Genomic DNA, 14855 nt, shown 5'->3' with positions numbered 1-14855 from the left:
CTTTTTCAGGTTTATTTTTTTATTTATATTGATACATATACCCTCAAGGCCCAGAGGGCACTAAAGAGGGGAGTGAGCAGGACACAATGCAATGACAAAGCACAGGAACATGCGAGCGCAACATAATGACAATAAACGAGCAACTTCGACTAGAACATATACTAGTATCATCTTCGTATTTTCCGGATTCTAACGCGCCCCCGAATCTAACGCGCAGGTGATTTTTACGACTTAGCCGCAAAAAAAGTTGAAAATGCACCCCTGTCAAACATTGAAACAAACAATGAACAAGCGTTTATTCAGCATCGCTATCGTCAGAAGTTTCTTTGTCGCTGCTCACGGTCCACAGACAATCGTCTTCCGTCCCGTCAAGCGCGTTTGAGATACCGCATTTTTTAAAAGCGTTCTGAACCATTGTCTGGGGAAGGCTTCTCCAAGCATCATTAATCCATATAGACACATTTTGAAGCGAAGCGCACTTCATCCTTCCTCCGGGTGTCATGACGTGATGACCATCGATCAGCCAGTTGTTATACGCTGCCCGAATATTGTCCTTCAGTGGCTTGTTACGGCACACATCCAGCGGTTGTAATTGTGAAGTCATCCCGCCCGGGATGATCACAAGGTCCGGATTGCAAGCGTGCAACTTCTCTTTTAGGCGTTCCGAAATGTGACAACGGAAAGGGTCGAGCACAAGCATGGAGCGGAGGCCCATGTTAGCACCGTGTCGTTTCCGCCACACGACATCTACCCAGTCAATCATCAGATCAGTGTCCATCCACCCTTTTTCATTCACTCTCACTATCACGCCAGGCGGGAAGGACTCGTTTTTTGGCAAAGTTTTTCGGCGAAAAATCAGGTACGGTGGAAGCTTGAAGCCGTCGGCAGTACAACACAGCATAGCCATGACTCGATTCTTCTCGTTTCCCGTCGAAGTAATGGCGACCTGCTTCACACCTTTCTCTTCGACTGTGTAATTTGATGGGAAGTAAAAAAAAAAATCGGGGTCTGATCTGCATTCCCGATCTGGCCAACCAAATGGCAGTGGGTACGGCGGACGTTGATTACGTAGCGCTGAAAAGCAACCAATTTCTCCTCGTACTCCTCTGGCAGCTTCTGTGAGATCGTGGTCCGGCGTCGTAATGAGAATCCTGCTCTCTTCATGAACCTTGTTTTCAGCTCCAGCTCCTGTTGCCTTTGAACTCTGAGCGTGGAATGCCCGCAGCCCTTGCAAATTCCAGGGCCTTCACCTTTATGATTTCTGACTTCACTGGCAAATGTCGTGCTCGCAAATCCTTTATGAAAGGGACAAGAAGGTCCTCCACGTGGGGGTACCTATCGTGCCTCGGCCCATTGAATCCTTTGCGCGTCGACTTTGAAGCCAGAATCTGAACTTTCTGTTTTCTCCAGTCCCGGACGTTGGTCTCCGGCACAGAAAATCTCCTTGATGCTGCACGGTTGCCCTCTGTTTCCGCATAGGCAATCACCCGTCGCTTGAACGAAGCCTCGTAGTGAATACGCTTTTGCTTCATCGGTTAAGATGCGGATTAGCGTCGCGAGAATGACACGGCTGTGCACTATCAGCGCTATCAGCAGTACTGCGTTGATGAACGCAGCGGCGTGGTTTTAGCCAGGCGCCCACAGCTCCCCATAGAGCCCATAGTTTGAGATAATTCAGGCAACACTGGACATACGACCAATGAAAATGCGTCGTGATGCCTAGCAGCCAACCAATCAGCAACCTCTCAGTTTGGCTCGGCTTTCGGCCGGCCCTGGCTGCCATTGGCTTCTACTGGTTTTCATACCTGGCGCCCGTTATTCCAAAATAACTAAGACATTTTTGATAGGCGAAATACATATTTATTGATGCAACGTATAAACTCAAATGCTTGACTCATATATTCACCGTGCGTACAGGACGTTTCGTTCCTTGAATAGACAGCAACCAAACCAAGTTCGAACTTGCAAAGCACACATACAGTCTACTTCTGGAGGCGAGCGAAGTCCATGAGTGCGTGCGTTTCACAGATGAGCATCTTCTTCTCATTCTGGCGAAGCACCGTAGGTCACACAGTCACGGGAAATACTTTTGTCGTTACGAACACTCTCTTCTTAGTCACTGTATTTGAAAATGCGACAGCGCTCGAGAGTGTTCCTCAGGCGTCAGCTCACCAAGCATTCCAGTTCCGACCCGGCAAGAATGTCCGTAGGTTGACACTTTATCGGAGATCAGTACATGGCCAGAGTCACTATAGCTCACGAACAAACCCGCGCGTACACTTCCTCTTTGGTCGTTGTGGTCAACCGACATCGGCGAGCCGCGGAGACGCAGCGACCTTGCTTGGAGCTGCCCGCCTGGCCGACTGCCCAGACTGCCCGCGAAAAGTGAGCTGTGAGATATTTCGAAACTTTATCAACCAATCCCGGAGCGCGCATCCTCCTTTGGCCAATGGGCATCCGTCATGATGCCTGACGATGTAGTACCACGTGACTGTGACGTGTTTTTATTTTTCTACTGCCGCAAATGCGGGGAGCTGTGGAGGCCTGGTTTTAGCAGTCCTCCTCAGGTAACCGAGGATGCGGCTGTAGAGTATGTACCACTACGCCAATCTACAACGTTGCAAGCTCATTGGCCTAGACTGTGCGCGCGCTCCGATTGGTCGACAATGTTTTGAAATCGCATTTTCTTCACGCGCATCTGCGTGCAGCGTGCCGGCGGCAGTTTCAAGTTTCAGCATAGTTTCGAAATAGCTCGCATCGGCTGGCACGGCGTTCGTCGTCTTGTGTTCCGTGTTTCGGTGATGTCAATCGGCAGAACAGTTTCTGATTCTACGCGTGTTGTGCTGTTCCTGGACACGACTATTACCCCACGTACAGTTTATCAACTGCTGGAATGCTTCGTGGGTTGGCGTGGTTGGAGAGTGAAGAACGCGTTCGGGCGCCGTTGGATTTTGAGGGCTGACAACAAAGACAGGATTACGATTACGTGCCATACAAGTGCCTTCTGCTCTGCAAGCAACGAAAGAAGATGCTCATCGGCCGGCACGGCGTCCTCTTGTGTTCCGTGTTTCAGTGATGTCAATCGGCAGAACAGTTTGTAGAAGTGTTCGCTGGTTTATTCATGCGTCGTTGTGACTCAACGTGTGTTCTGCTGTTCCTGGACACGACTATTATCCCACGAACAGTCTATCAACTCCGGAACTGGAATGCTTCGTGAGTTGGAGCGGTTGGAGAGTGAAGAACACGCTCGGGCCATGTCGCATTTCGAAGGCTGTTCGTTTTGTTTCAAGTTCGAACTTAGTTACAGTGCGTCAACAACGCAGTGGACTTTGTATTCACAGTGCACCCATGTATTAGATCTTTGACTCAGTGCTTTGTGTCAAATAAATATTTCTTTTAGCCAAAAGAAGCTTCAGTTATTTTGAATATCGGGTAACGGCGGTAGGCGTGAAATCCGGTAGAAGTCGATGGTACCCAGAACCGGCCGAAAGCTCAGCCAAAGTTAAGGCCCCTGATTGGCCGACTGGCATTGCATAATTTCTACAACGTTGCACTCTCATTGGTCGCGTGCCCAGTGTTGTGTGAATTCTCAAACTATGGGCTCTATGGGGAGCTGTTGGAGCCTGGTTTTAGGCTGTTCAAGATACACCACGTGCCTGACCACGTGGTATGGACCGGGCCAGTAGGGACTACGCATGCTATGGGCTTCCAGACGCTTATGGCGCCTCCTGCCTGCGTCGGGTTTTCAAAGTTCGCTCTTCGTGAATTGCTTGCACTCGATTCTAACGCGCACGCGATTGTAGGCCGACTTTTTCCCGAAAAAAAGTGCGCGTTAGAATCCGGAAAATACCTCTACCTGTTTGTAAACAAATGACGTCATAATGTTCGACAGCGCCACAAGTTTGGTAGAGTTGAACCACGTTCAATGCTAGTAGCGAACAAGGTCGCGCCCGAAAGCCACGGTCTTGAGGGGATTACGATGGTCTCTGAAAGGGAAGCTACCTTCAGTCCTACTTTTCTTTCAATAGGAGGCAGCGAACAATTGCCCATTCGTTGAACCCAGCTCTCCCCTTCTGATCTGGTTTGGTTTCGGAGTGTCTACCAACGTCATGATGACGTTTCTCGAGTACAAGTTTATTAGCGAGATAAACGCGACAATATACAATGACATTATAAGTGAAGGAGGTCGCACAAACTCTTTTTGAATTCTATAATATTAGTAATCGAAGTCACAGAACCAGGTAAACTATTCCATTCTGATGAGGTGCCGGGAATCAATGAGCCCTGGAATGATCTCGTTGAGCAATGCACTACACCTACTTTTTCACGATGATCAACACGAAGGGAAATGTACGATGGTGGTGTGATCAAAGAAGATTTTAGAGTCGCATTGTGATACAAAATTTTATGGAACAGGCAGAGGCGGATAATTTTCCATTGTAAAGCAATCGCATGTTAGTTTTCATCGCGGTGATGCTGGCAGTGCGATCGTAGTTGCCTAATATGAAACGGGCCGCTCTGTTCTGAACAGACTCAATTAGTTTGATGAGATTATCTTGATCAGGATCCCAGACTGAAGCAGCATATTCCAGTTTAGGCAAGACAAGCGTTTTATATAGCGTGGTCTTCACGTGAACCGGGGCAGATGAGAAGTTTCAACGAATGCAGCCCAGGGTGTTGGATGCGTTATTAGTTATGTACTCAATATGCGTCTTTGCCATTCAAGGATGTTAGAGATGAAGACGCCCAAGTATGTATAGCAGGAGACACACTCAAGAGGGATGTCGTTAATAGCATAGGCCTGACTAGTCACATTGTTGCGGGACACCGTTAGAAGCTTGCATTTTGTTAGGTTAAGTTCCATTGCCCAGCTGTTACACCATTCCATTCGGATACTTTATTAAGGTCAGCCTGCAGCAGGTCAAACGCCTACACAGGTTAAATGCCTATCTAAAGGTTAATTGAAATATTTTAAACGTGTTGAGTTTGAAGTCACAGCGTGTATCATTATCACAGGCTTTCTCTGTGAGGAAATCTTCACATGTGGGACATTCAATCTCATGTATCACATTTGATTTAGATAAAAATTGGGCACTATTTTTAAATTCAGAATTACATTTAAATTTAGCTAATATAACACTACTGGCCCAGAAGCTATTCTTATATGGCCCCTGCAACAGTTACCTTTCCCGGTTTCTAAGCTACCTACATGGTCGCCGTAATTGTGTCAGAATACAAAATGTTATGTCCTCATGATACTCATCCACCTCAGTAGTGCCTCAAGGTTCCAACCTTGGCCCTTCTCTCTTCCTGATATTTGTCAACGACTTCACTTCAATGTTTAAACACCGTAACATTTTACAATTTGCCGACCATATCAAGATTTTTCGAGAAATTCGGACTCACCGGGATTGTTATTTATTGCAAAGTGATATTCAAGCGATCAGTACTTGGTGTAAACAGAATGACCTTGTCTAGAACCTCTGAAAAACCAAAATTGTGTCCTTCAGTCGTAAAAGAGAGATCATCTCTCATAGCTACTCTATGGATATTATCACATTAGAAGTGACCTTGGTGTTACATTTGATTTTTCTTTGTCATTCATTGATCATGTCTGCTCGCTTGTTCGTAATTGTCTGCAACTGCTCGGTTTGATATCTAGTGTTACGCGTGTAGTATTTAAATATTCAGCTTGCTTTATGCAACTTTATCTTGCCCTTGTTAGGTCTAAGGTCGAATCTGCCTCGATCGTTTGGAACCATTATCATCGACGAGGTCGTCTGATATCGAGAGGATTCAAAAAAGGTTTATTAGAGTACTTTTTTATAGATATATCGGAAGACGATTGGATTATTCCTATCCTAGACTTTTGGTCTATTTAGGTTTGCCTGTGTTGAGCAGGAGACGTCTTATGAACGATCTGTTGTTCTTGTATAAGCTGGTCAACGGCTGTATTAACTGCTCTCACCTATTATCTATGCTACATTTTTATTGTACTATTCGTCCTAGTAGAAAACTCGTATTATTCCACCCACCGGTTAATGAGGAAATGATCCCTTCGTTTCGTATGCAGTTTCTCTTTAATGGCTTTAACCACCTCAACATTGATATTTACATGAATCTTCACCAATTCAAATGTTCTGCCCATCATCTACTTTGTAACTACTGTAATTATGTCTGATTATTTCCTGATCGTTATTTTGTTTAATCCTGAATTGTGAATTGATATATAGCTGCTGTTTCATCTGGTTGTTCATTCTTCTTTTCCTATGAATTCAATTGTATATTACATTTTTATAGTGTACTGCCCAGTAGACAAAGTAGAAACTCCGACTTCACATAACAAAATAACGAGGTTTACTCAGACGTTTCGTCTGTCATGCGACTGATATCATCAGTGCCAAACTGAATGGGAGATTATACAACCGGTCGCTATTTAAGGAGATGAGAGTATTGTTCGGGAAGGGGGCCACGCTTTTTGTTACAAACCGAGGGGTCACCGCTTATGTGCCAAGACTCTAGAAGCTTTCTGGGTCCCCATCTTTGTTCTCGAGCCAAGGTCACTGCGTTGTCGATGTTGAAACAATGACCCGTGTCCCAACAATGTTCTGTAAGCTCTGTCTTAAACCGTGTAGCATGCATCGCGCATTTATGTCCCGCTTATGTTCTTTGAAACGAAGTCTCATATTGAAACCAAAGGACCCCGTCGCCCGGAAGACCAGTCTGGAGTAGTCTACAAACTACAATGCCAAGACTCTGACATGTGCTACATTGGCGAGACAGACAGGAAACGGAACACTCGTTTCATAGAACATAAGCGGGACATAGAGAGCACGACGCACGCCACACGGTTTAAGACGGAGCTTACAGAACATTGTTGGGACACGGGACATTGTTTCGACTTTGACAACACAATGACCTTGGCTCGAGAACACTGGAGTCTTGGCACATAAGCGGTGACCCCTCGGTTTGTAACAAAAACCGTGGCCCCCTTCCCGAACAATACTCTCATCTCCTTCAATAGCGACCGGTTGTATAATCCCTCATTCAATTTGGCACTGATGATATCGGTCGCATGACAGACGAAACGTCTGAGTAAACCTTGTTACCTTGTTTTGTAAAGTCGGAGTTCTCTACTTTTTTGTGTAGTTATGTCGCCTCCCGGCTTTTGGAATATTTTTGCCCTGTTTTAGACTGTTGTCAGCCGTTGGTAGGCACGATATAAATAAATCCAGACAAACAAAGAATAGACGGCAGTCTTTCGAAGCTGGGATTTTTACGCAGAATACCTAATTAATAAGAGGAATTCCTCACAGTTGCGTAGCTAATACCCAAAACGCACTGTCGCACACGATCTGGATCGCCCCGCAATCATGGTGTGCGTAATCCCGCTGGACACGCGGCGCTGTCCGCACTTCACGTTCGTGATCCAGGTTTTCATTTGACGCCGTCTAGTGAGAGCTTTGCACAATGCCTACTGAAGTTTCAAATTAAAAGAAAGCATTGGTCCAGGATGTCTACTTGAAATATACACACATTAATGTAAATGCTATTTAGGCTGTTTCAGCGTTTGTCCATGTTGTTTTCTTCGTTTGGGCCACTGGAATCAGTACGGGATCCAACAGTGTGAGTAGAGAGAAGATGAAAAAGTGAAAGGATGCCACTGCACGTGTGCCAACCCTCCTTGAAGTGTGTAATCATGTTCGCGAACGCGGGACAAGTGTTTGTGTTGTGGATCTCTGTCGCCGAGACTCGCTTTGTCCGCACCTCAGCACGTTCGCAATCGCTGCCTATCACGATTGCACATGATGTAGATCTTGCGTCAGTGCGTTTTGGGTATAAGATATGGAGGCGAAACATACGGAAGACATCTATTATAGTGGAGGCGCATGAGCACAAAAAATGCAACTTAGTCATTATCTATTTCCTTATATTGAGATGCAACGGTGACGTGAAATTTGGTAAAGAATCTCCACGTCTATTTTCCATAACTTTCAGAATCTTCCATTGAACAGAACGTGTACATGAAAGCTGATACCTGTCTGTCAGAAAACTAAAGTACATTTTTGTTGTATCCTTCAATTTGTCACACTGTCAGTGTTGACTAAATGTCTTCGACAACTTTGTATTTACCTTCTGATGTTGAATCACAGTTGTGCCCCATTTGCTCCTGTCCAGCCAAGACTTCAACGTTGTAAGGCTCCGTCTTGACTTCCATGATTGGATGTTCCTTTGAAGATTCCTCTCGAGTTTCATCTTTAACGTCACATGTCCCAGCTGTTACTCCTGAAGTAAAACAAAAAAGGAGAGAAGTAAGCCACATGGCAAGGCTTCGGGTCACACGACGACCACCTCTGTACTTTTTCTGAACCTAGTTTAACTATATATTGCACCTAGAGGTGTGCGCTGTCGCCAGTAACGAACAGTCGGGGCTACACCACAGCCAATGGTGCACGAATGGAAGCGTGGGAAAGGGTTGTTGGGCGGGAAAGGATTTGGGTTTCGGAAGGGTGAAGGGGCGTACGCCCCATACAGCACCTATAGGGGGCGCCAAAAGCGAATCCCCTAGTGGGAGGAGTGGGCACTTTTCCCGGGGCTCGTAGCACACTCTGCGGTGTTGCCTGTACGCGGCCTGCTGCATCACGTCTACCGTAAGCACCTCAGTATTCAGAACACGAAAGCACCATAAAGCAGTACAGTAATTTCACGCGTATTAGCCACGACTTATGCACAATTCTTTTTCTCAGGGGCGCTCCACAGCTTATCCATCGGTGTGGCTTATTTGATGACTATTTCTTCCATATGCCATTTCTAAAGAAAGGACAGTGTCTCTGGAACAGCACTGCCCTGCCGATGCACAAACAGTGCGTAACAGGGATGGGTCCACATTCGAATAGATTGGTCTTCCCTGGTGCATTCCCCCAAGCAGCTTTAACGAAAGTGGTGACAGCGATTCACGTTTTCTGGAAGACCACTGACCCATCAATCCATGAGAAAGCGCCCACCAAGGGCAAATTCTGATCTTGGTAAACTCTAGAGCTGACCCCGGAGTATGGACCACAGGATTTATGACCTTCTCTATGGTCTCCTTTGTCGCACAAATCAGTTGCCTCGTATTGGCCATGGCTTATTTGCCAGAAAAATTTCAAAACGTTCCTAAAAACGTGTCCTGCAGCTTCTCTGCAGTGCAGCGTATACTCGTGAAACTACGGTAAGCTATGGGCTGTACGTGGAGCAGTGTGCCATCATCCACTTTTTGAACGACTATGACAGTAGAGTGCAGAGACGTGTATAATATTAGTGCACCAGTCATGGCTGTTTTGCATGCCTGATGGTGAAAGACAATGACGTATGATGTCTACATGTACAGATGGCGGGTCCATGCTCACTTGCAAAAATTGACATAGTGAAGCGCAATAGAAGGACATTATATATTTCTTATATCGCTTTCGACCAGGCAAAAATGCAAGTCTAAAACTTCACAATGCGTTCAATGGCATTTGTCCTTACTAGGTTTATGCCACCTCCTGATGCGAATCTCGTGTAACGTAAGTTTTATTACGTATTTTTTCGCGAACCGAACTCGGAAATTTGCCAAGTAAAGGTCACTTTTTTAGCCCTTCAATGCAAACAGCGTGCCCAGTTTACTGAAATTCATGGTAATTCACAGGGATATTGGGGAGCTATCCCTATATTGAGGAGAAAAAATAGCCAAACATAATACCTTTCGTGGCATCAAGAGCGTAATGCTCGAAGAGTTTTTGAGTGCAATCGTTGTCAGTGAGATGAAAAGAGGCCGCAAGCCCAGCCTACAGAGTGATAGTAAAGAAAGTGACAGTTCTTCAAATTGGGAGAGGGAAGACAGCAGATCCCAGCAGAAGCCAGATGAGATGAGCCATATCTGTGTTGTCTCTTTCTACTATCCCTCTGTGGGCTGAGTTTGCAACCTCCTTTCGTCGGACTAACGATAATTGCGATCAAAGAGTTGCCGAGCGATATGCTCTTGGTACCCCGAAAAGCACGATGTTCGGCTATTTTTTTTCGATGGGATAGCTCCTCGATATCCCTCTCAATTATCGTGAATTCGAGGGAATTGGGCACACTGTTCACATTGGCGGGATCAAAAAAGTTACCGTTACTTAGTAAATGTCCAGGTTCAGTTCCCAAAAATTTACATAACACATCTTACGTTACTTGACATCCACATCAGGGGGTGGCAAAAAACCTGGCGAGCACAAATGCCTTTGGCCACATGATCCTAGGTGGCGCAATTTTTTTTATTATGATTCAAGGACACGTTTTCTAGGACACTCCGTATGAGCATGGGCTCAAGAAATGCTCTTTTTATGTGTATTCGACAAAACAGCAAGTCGGTATTCAAGGCGTGCGAGATGGCAGCTTTCTTTGTGAAGCTGTTCCCAGACTCGAAGAGTTTTATTTTACGTGCTTTGTGCACATCCTTAGCGAAGCTGCTATGCAACTAAGACTACTGCTGTGTTGTTAAAAGTGCTCGTTGTATTTTATATACACGGCGCAATTTTGCTTTGTGATAAAATGCAGCCTTCTGAAGACCTTGGAAACTGCTGCAATTGTTTCGTAATTAATAATGTTTTGGGAAATAGAAAATGTGATGCAAGGTTTCTAACTTTATTCTAGAGTGTAACATGACTGCATGGGACTCATAGGGTTGAAAAAAAAAATTGGGATGAAAAATTCAAATAAACTCGATTGATTTGATTCAATCAACTCCTTTAAGTCTCCCTCCTAACTGATGATTTACCTCATAACCGTGAAGTACGATGATGTAGTAATAATTTCTAGTATATTGTACACAGCCTCGAATTTACACCCCATGACACGTAAGTTTCCTCGATGATGTATACTGCCGTGAGTTAGACAACGGGGCTTGGCCGATGATGATGGCGGACTCATGAAGAACCCGCAACAAGGGAACAATCCGATCTTCCTTGAACACTAGAACCCCTTTGTCGTACACCATGCCGAGCACAGAATATGGGCCGCAGGGTTTATCGCCTTCCCTACGGTCTCCTTTGTTGCACAAATCAGTCGCGTCGTATTTCCCGTGGCTTATCTGCTGGCAAAATTTTCAAAATGTTCCTAAAAATAGGCCCTGCGGCTTATCTGAAGTGTGGCTTATACGCGTGAAATTACGATACATCTATAGAATATTACCGTGTCATGTTCCCCAAGAGCATTCTATAAACAGGGTCTTACTTTTTCGAGTTAGACCCGATTAGCCCCAATGATCCCCTTGCGAGAATCACTTTATGGCTGGTTCCCGTTGAACCAGATTTCTCCCTGCCCTGAATTCCAATCACGTGTGAGATTGGCAAAAAACAATGCGCGTTGCGAAGTGGCCTGGCGTCCTTGTCCCAAGGACAGGACGATAATTGTTGTCAGTAGAAAATTTATGAGAACTATAGTGGGCTGCAGTTGAGTGAATCGCTATTGAAAAATGCAGCGTCATGCCGTGCACATTCAGAACACTACGATCAAACCCATTCCAAACGCGCACAGTCACGATAGGATGCGTGCTCTTCTCCTGCTGTCTCATTGGATGTCGCCCTTTGCATCCTTTCTGGGATCCCATTCGTTGTTGCCAGATGGCTCTGTCTTCAGTGTGTTTTTCTTCCAAGTGGTAACGTTGCACAAATTAATTTGGTGAATTGTAAGGCTAGATTCCTATTGCAAACAGTGGTAACCCCCAAGGTTTTGCAACTAATGCAATTTCACGCGTATAAGCCGCAGGACGCGTCTTGGAAAGTTTTGAAAATTTTCTGGCAGGTAAGCCACACTCCCAGATAAGCCGCAGGATGCGTCTTTAGGAATGTTTTGAAAATTTTCTGGCAGATAAGCTGCAGGACGCGTCTTGGAGCTTTTCGAAAATTTTCTGCAGATAAGCCACGGGTGTTACGAGACGACGGAATTGTGCAACGAAGGAGGCCATAGAGAAGGCAATAAACCCTTTGGTCCATACTCTGGGGTCATCATGGTGTACAACAAAGGAGGTCAGCTCTAGAGTTCTACCAAGATTGGATTGTGCAATTTTTTGGCATTTTTCATGAATTGATGGGTCAGTTGTTTCCAGAAGACGTGAATCACTGTGACCACTTTCATTAAAGCTGCTTTGGGGAATGCACCAGGAAGACAAATCTACTCGAATGCGGACCCGTTCGTGTTACGCACTGTTCCTGCGTCGGCTGGGCAGTGCTGTTCCAGAGACACTGTTGTTCATTAAAACCAGCGTATGGTATAGGTACCAGAAAAAAAAAGTCATCAGATAAGCCGCACTGCTGGATAAGCCACAGTGGGCAAGTGGGAAAAAAATCGTGAAATTCAGGCATAGTTCAAAACCATGGATAGCTCAAGATAAGTGGAATTTGCACAACCAGCCCCATGACAATAAGAAAAAGATGCAAAATGGAGGGTTCTCAAGGACTGTGGAAAATCCCAGGGATTTCCAAAACGTCGAAAATTACATTTTGAAATTCTAGGGTATTCAAGTGTTTCAAGGACCAGTGGGAACAATGTTAATGGACATTTTTTTCCCACCCAAATTTGCTTTGGGCACTTCACCCGAAAAAGGTCAGACACTATCTATCAAACATTCCCCACTTGAGTGCATAGTTTACGAGGATTTTACCGTAAGCATCACCTCCTGAAGGATGTTCGCTGCAGTGCTGTTGATGTACCTGGCCCTGTTGTGGCAGGCATGCAACATCAGGTGGTTCCGACTTCACTCTCACGGGCTGATTGCGGAACTCCAGAGAGAACTGCATTTTCTTGGAGTTGTGATTCCAAAGGGCCTGGCATGTGATGACTCGAAGTCACAAGAATCTCTTGCCTCTTCTTTAATGCGCAGTGCTGTCCTCATCCCACGTAAATTGAAAAGAGAAAATTGGGTCCCGAAGTGAAACAAATACAGCGACGGTTTTCGTACGCTCACAGAACATGAAATCCCTGAACAGTGTATTCGTGAAAACGGCGACTCACCGTTGTCAGAGGGTCAGCTACGTTCAGACAGAAGAGGTGCCGGAAAGAAGTTCCTGAAGAAATATTGCGTGGACTTCTTTCTCCTTCCGAAGAAACATGATACACGTATTTAACTACTTTCCAGGTTCAAGAAGCCATGAGCAGTTTTGTGCAGTATACAACATCTGCTTAGCTGGCAGCCAATTTTATAACAATTATTATGTAAATAGAATTGTTAATGTGTGCGTGCATGAACACTCGCTTAATTCATATATTCCCAGTATATGACAAAGTACCATCTAAGTAGGAAGACCACATACAGGGTGTCCAAGAAAATGTCTAATTGAATTATAACTAATAATAATAATAATATATAATTTAAGAAAACTACGCCACCTAGAAATCACATGGTCAACGGAATAATTTGTTACTAGCTTTTTGCCGCCTGCTGATGTGATTGTCACCTAAATCAAATTTTATTAAGCAAATTATTACGAATGGAAATAAAAAATTTGTCACATAAAGGTATGTCGCCAAAAAAAAAAAAAAAGTAATAATAAACACAAATGTGAAGCACTTGAAAAATTTACTCAAGTTCCCGATAAATGACGGGGACTTATAGCATCTGCCGGATGGACCCAATTGTTTATGCAGGGAAATCCGTCGGACTGTCCGTGATATGAGGAACGCGGTAGAGCGCCTGAAGCCGGCACCGTCCAGAAGGTGCATAGGAAGGCATAGGACGAGCTGCACGAAGGTAACTTGGATTTATCCAACTACAGACTCAGTTACCTATACAAACAGAACCTAACCTAGAGCTGTACCAATTTGCAAAGTAATGACGAAAGATGGAAGTCACTGAAAAGGTTATTCAGCTGTAGGGCTCGAACCCGTATCTTCGGGGTTACCGTGGGTTCGAGTCCTACAGGTGGCTAACCTTTCCAGAGACTTATCCATCTTTCATCATTAATTTCTTAAGCACTCGAGGCTTCGTACGCATTTGTCCGTTCTATATGTGTTCTAGCCCCAGGACATCAATTGTCTCACGTTGCAAACGAAGCTATCTTACACTACCCTGACTAGAATAAGCTAAACACTAACGGAACCTAAACAAACTTAATCTAACAACCACGACACTGCATGAATAAAGCCGACTTGCGGAATGGTGACACCAACAAAAGAATGCCCAGCCGATGCATTATGCTTCATCATTATGCGTCAAGTTAGGCGCCCATTTGGCAAAAGCGAGCATATAGTTGTCAAGACACGCACGGGGGTACCGTGATGTTGAAACACTACTCTGGACACTTCCTCCAACATTTCATTACTCATCCAAGTTGAATTATGCGGGCTAATGTGGTTATACGTCGAGATATAACTTACTATTTTCCGTAGATGAATCCCTGTTTCTCTCACTCGAGCATGCGGCCTGTGTCTTGCTCCTTCAGGTCCTGTTCTGCGTTCTTCACAAAACTGTTTTGTTGTCCTGTACCTGTACAATGCTGGTGCACTAAGGGAGCACGGAACGAAGGATGTTTTCAAAATAATGAAGATCCCAATAGCCCCTTAATTGACAGAGTACCTCATTTCAAATACCTCGAAGTGAAAAGTAAACACTCGAAGCTATTTTGCCACTACTAGAACCGTATTGAAGCTTTAAACCAGTGCACTGTTCAAACTTTGTGCCGAGCATGTTTGTTTACAAGTTTGATTGCCGCCATGTAGAAAAGGAGGAGGAGGAAAGAATGGTGCCGATCGTGGTGCAGATATCCTTGCGTGGCGCTAACTGTAAGAAAGAATAACGATATGTCGAAGAATAATAAAATTGCTCTGTATGGCAGGTATTCCTGAAGAATTTAGTT

The 14855-nt window shown here is 44.9% G+C and overlaps 1 protein-coding gene across 5 annotated transcripts in view; it reads right to left on the bottom strand.

Moving 5' to 3' along the window:
• Positions 1-14704, bottom strand: part of LOC135376535 (zinc finger protein 271-like) — a 26599-nt gene extending 11895 nt beyond the window's left edge. For 2 of the 5 annotated variants that reach the window (XM_064609068.1, XM_064609072.1), the window contains exons 1-5: positions 14576-14704; positions 14377-14503; positions 13015-13097; positions 12665-12885; positions 8134-8286 (exon numbers count right to left, since the gene is read on the bottom strand). In XM_064609068.1, coding sequence (XP_064465138.1) covers positions 8134-8286; positions 12665-12800 — 289 coding nt within the window. In that variant the 5' untranslated portion in view covers positions 12801-12885; positions 13015-13097; positions 14377-14503; positions 14576-14704. The remainder of the gene's footprint in view (positions 1-8133; positions 8287-12664; positions 12886-13014; positions 13098-14376; positions 14504-14575) is intronic. The other 3 variants (XM_064609070.1, XM_064609071.1, XM_064609069.1) reach the window with 3 other exon arrangements.
• Between the last annotated feature and the right edge of the window lie 151 nt (positions 14705-14855).

Source organism: Ornithodoros turicata, unplaced genomic scaffold (assembly GCF_037126465.1).
Source record: "Ornithodoros turicata isolate Travis unplaced genomic scaffold, ASM3712646v1 ctg00001143.1, whole genome shotgun sequence".
In the NCBI taxonomy this organism is placed as follows: domain Eukaryota; kingdom Metazoa; phylum Arthropoda; class Arachnida; order Ixodida; family Argasidae; genus Ornithodoros; species Ornithodoros turicata.
Note: the sequence above shows the minus strand (reverse complement) of the source record. Positions and strands in the feature narration are given on the sequence as shown.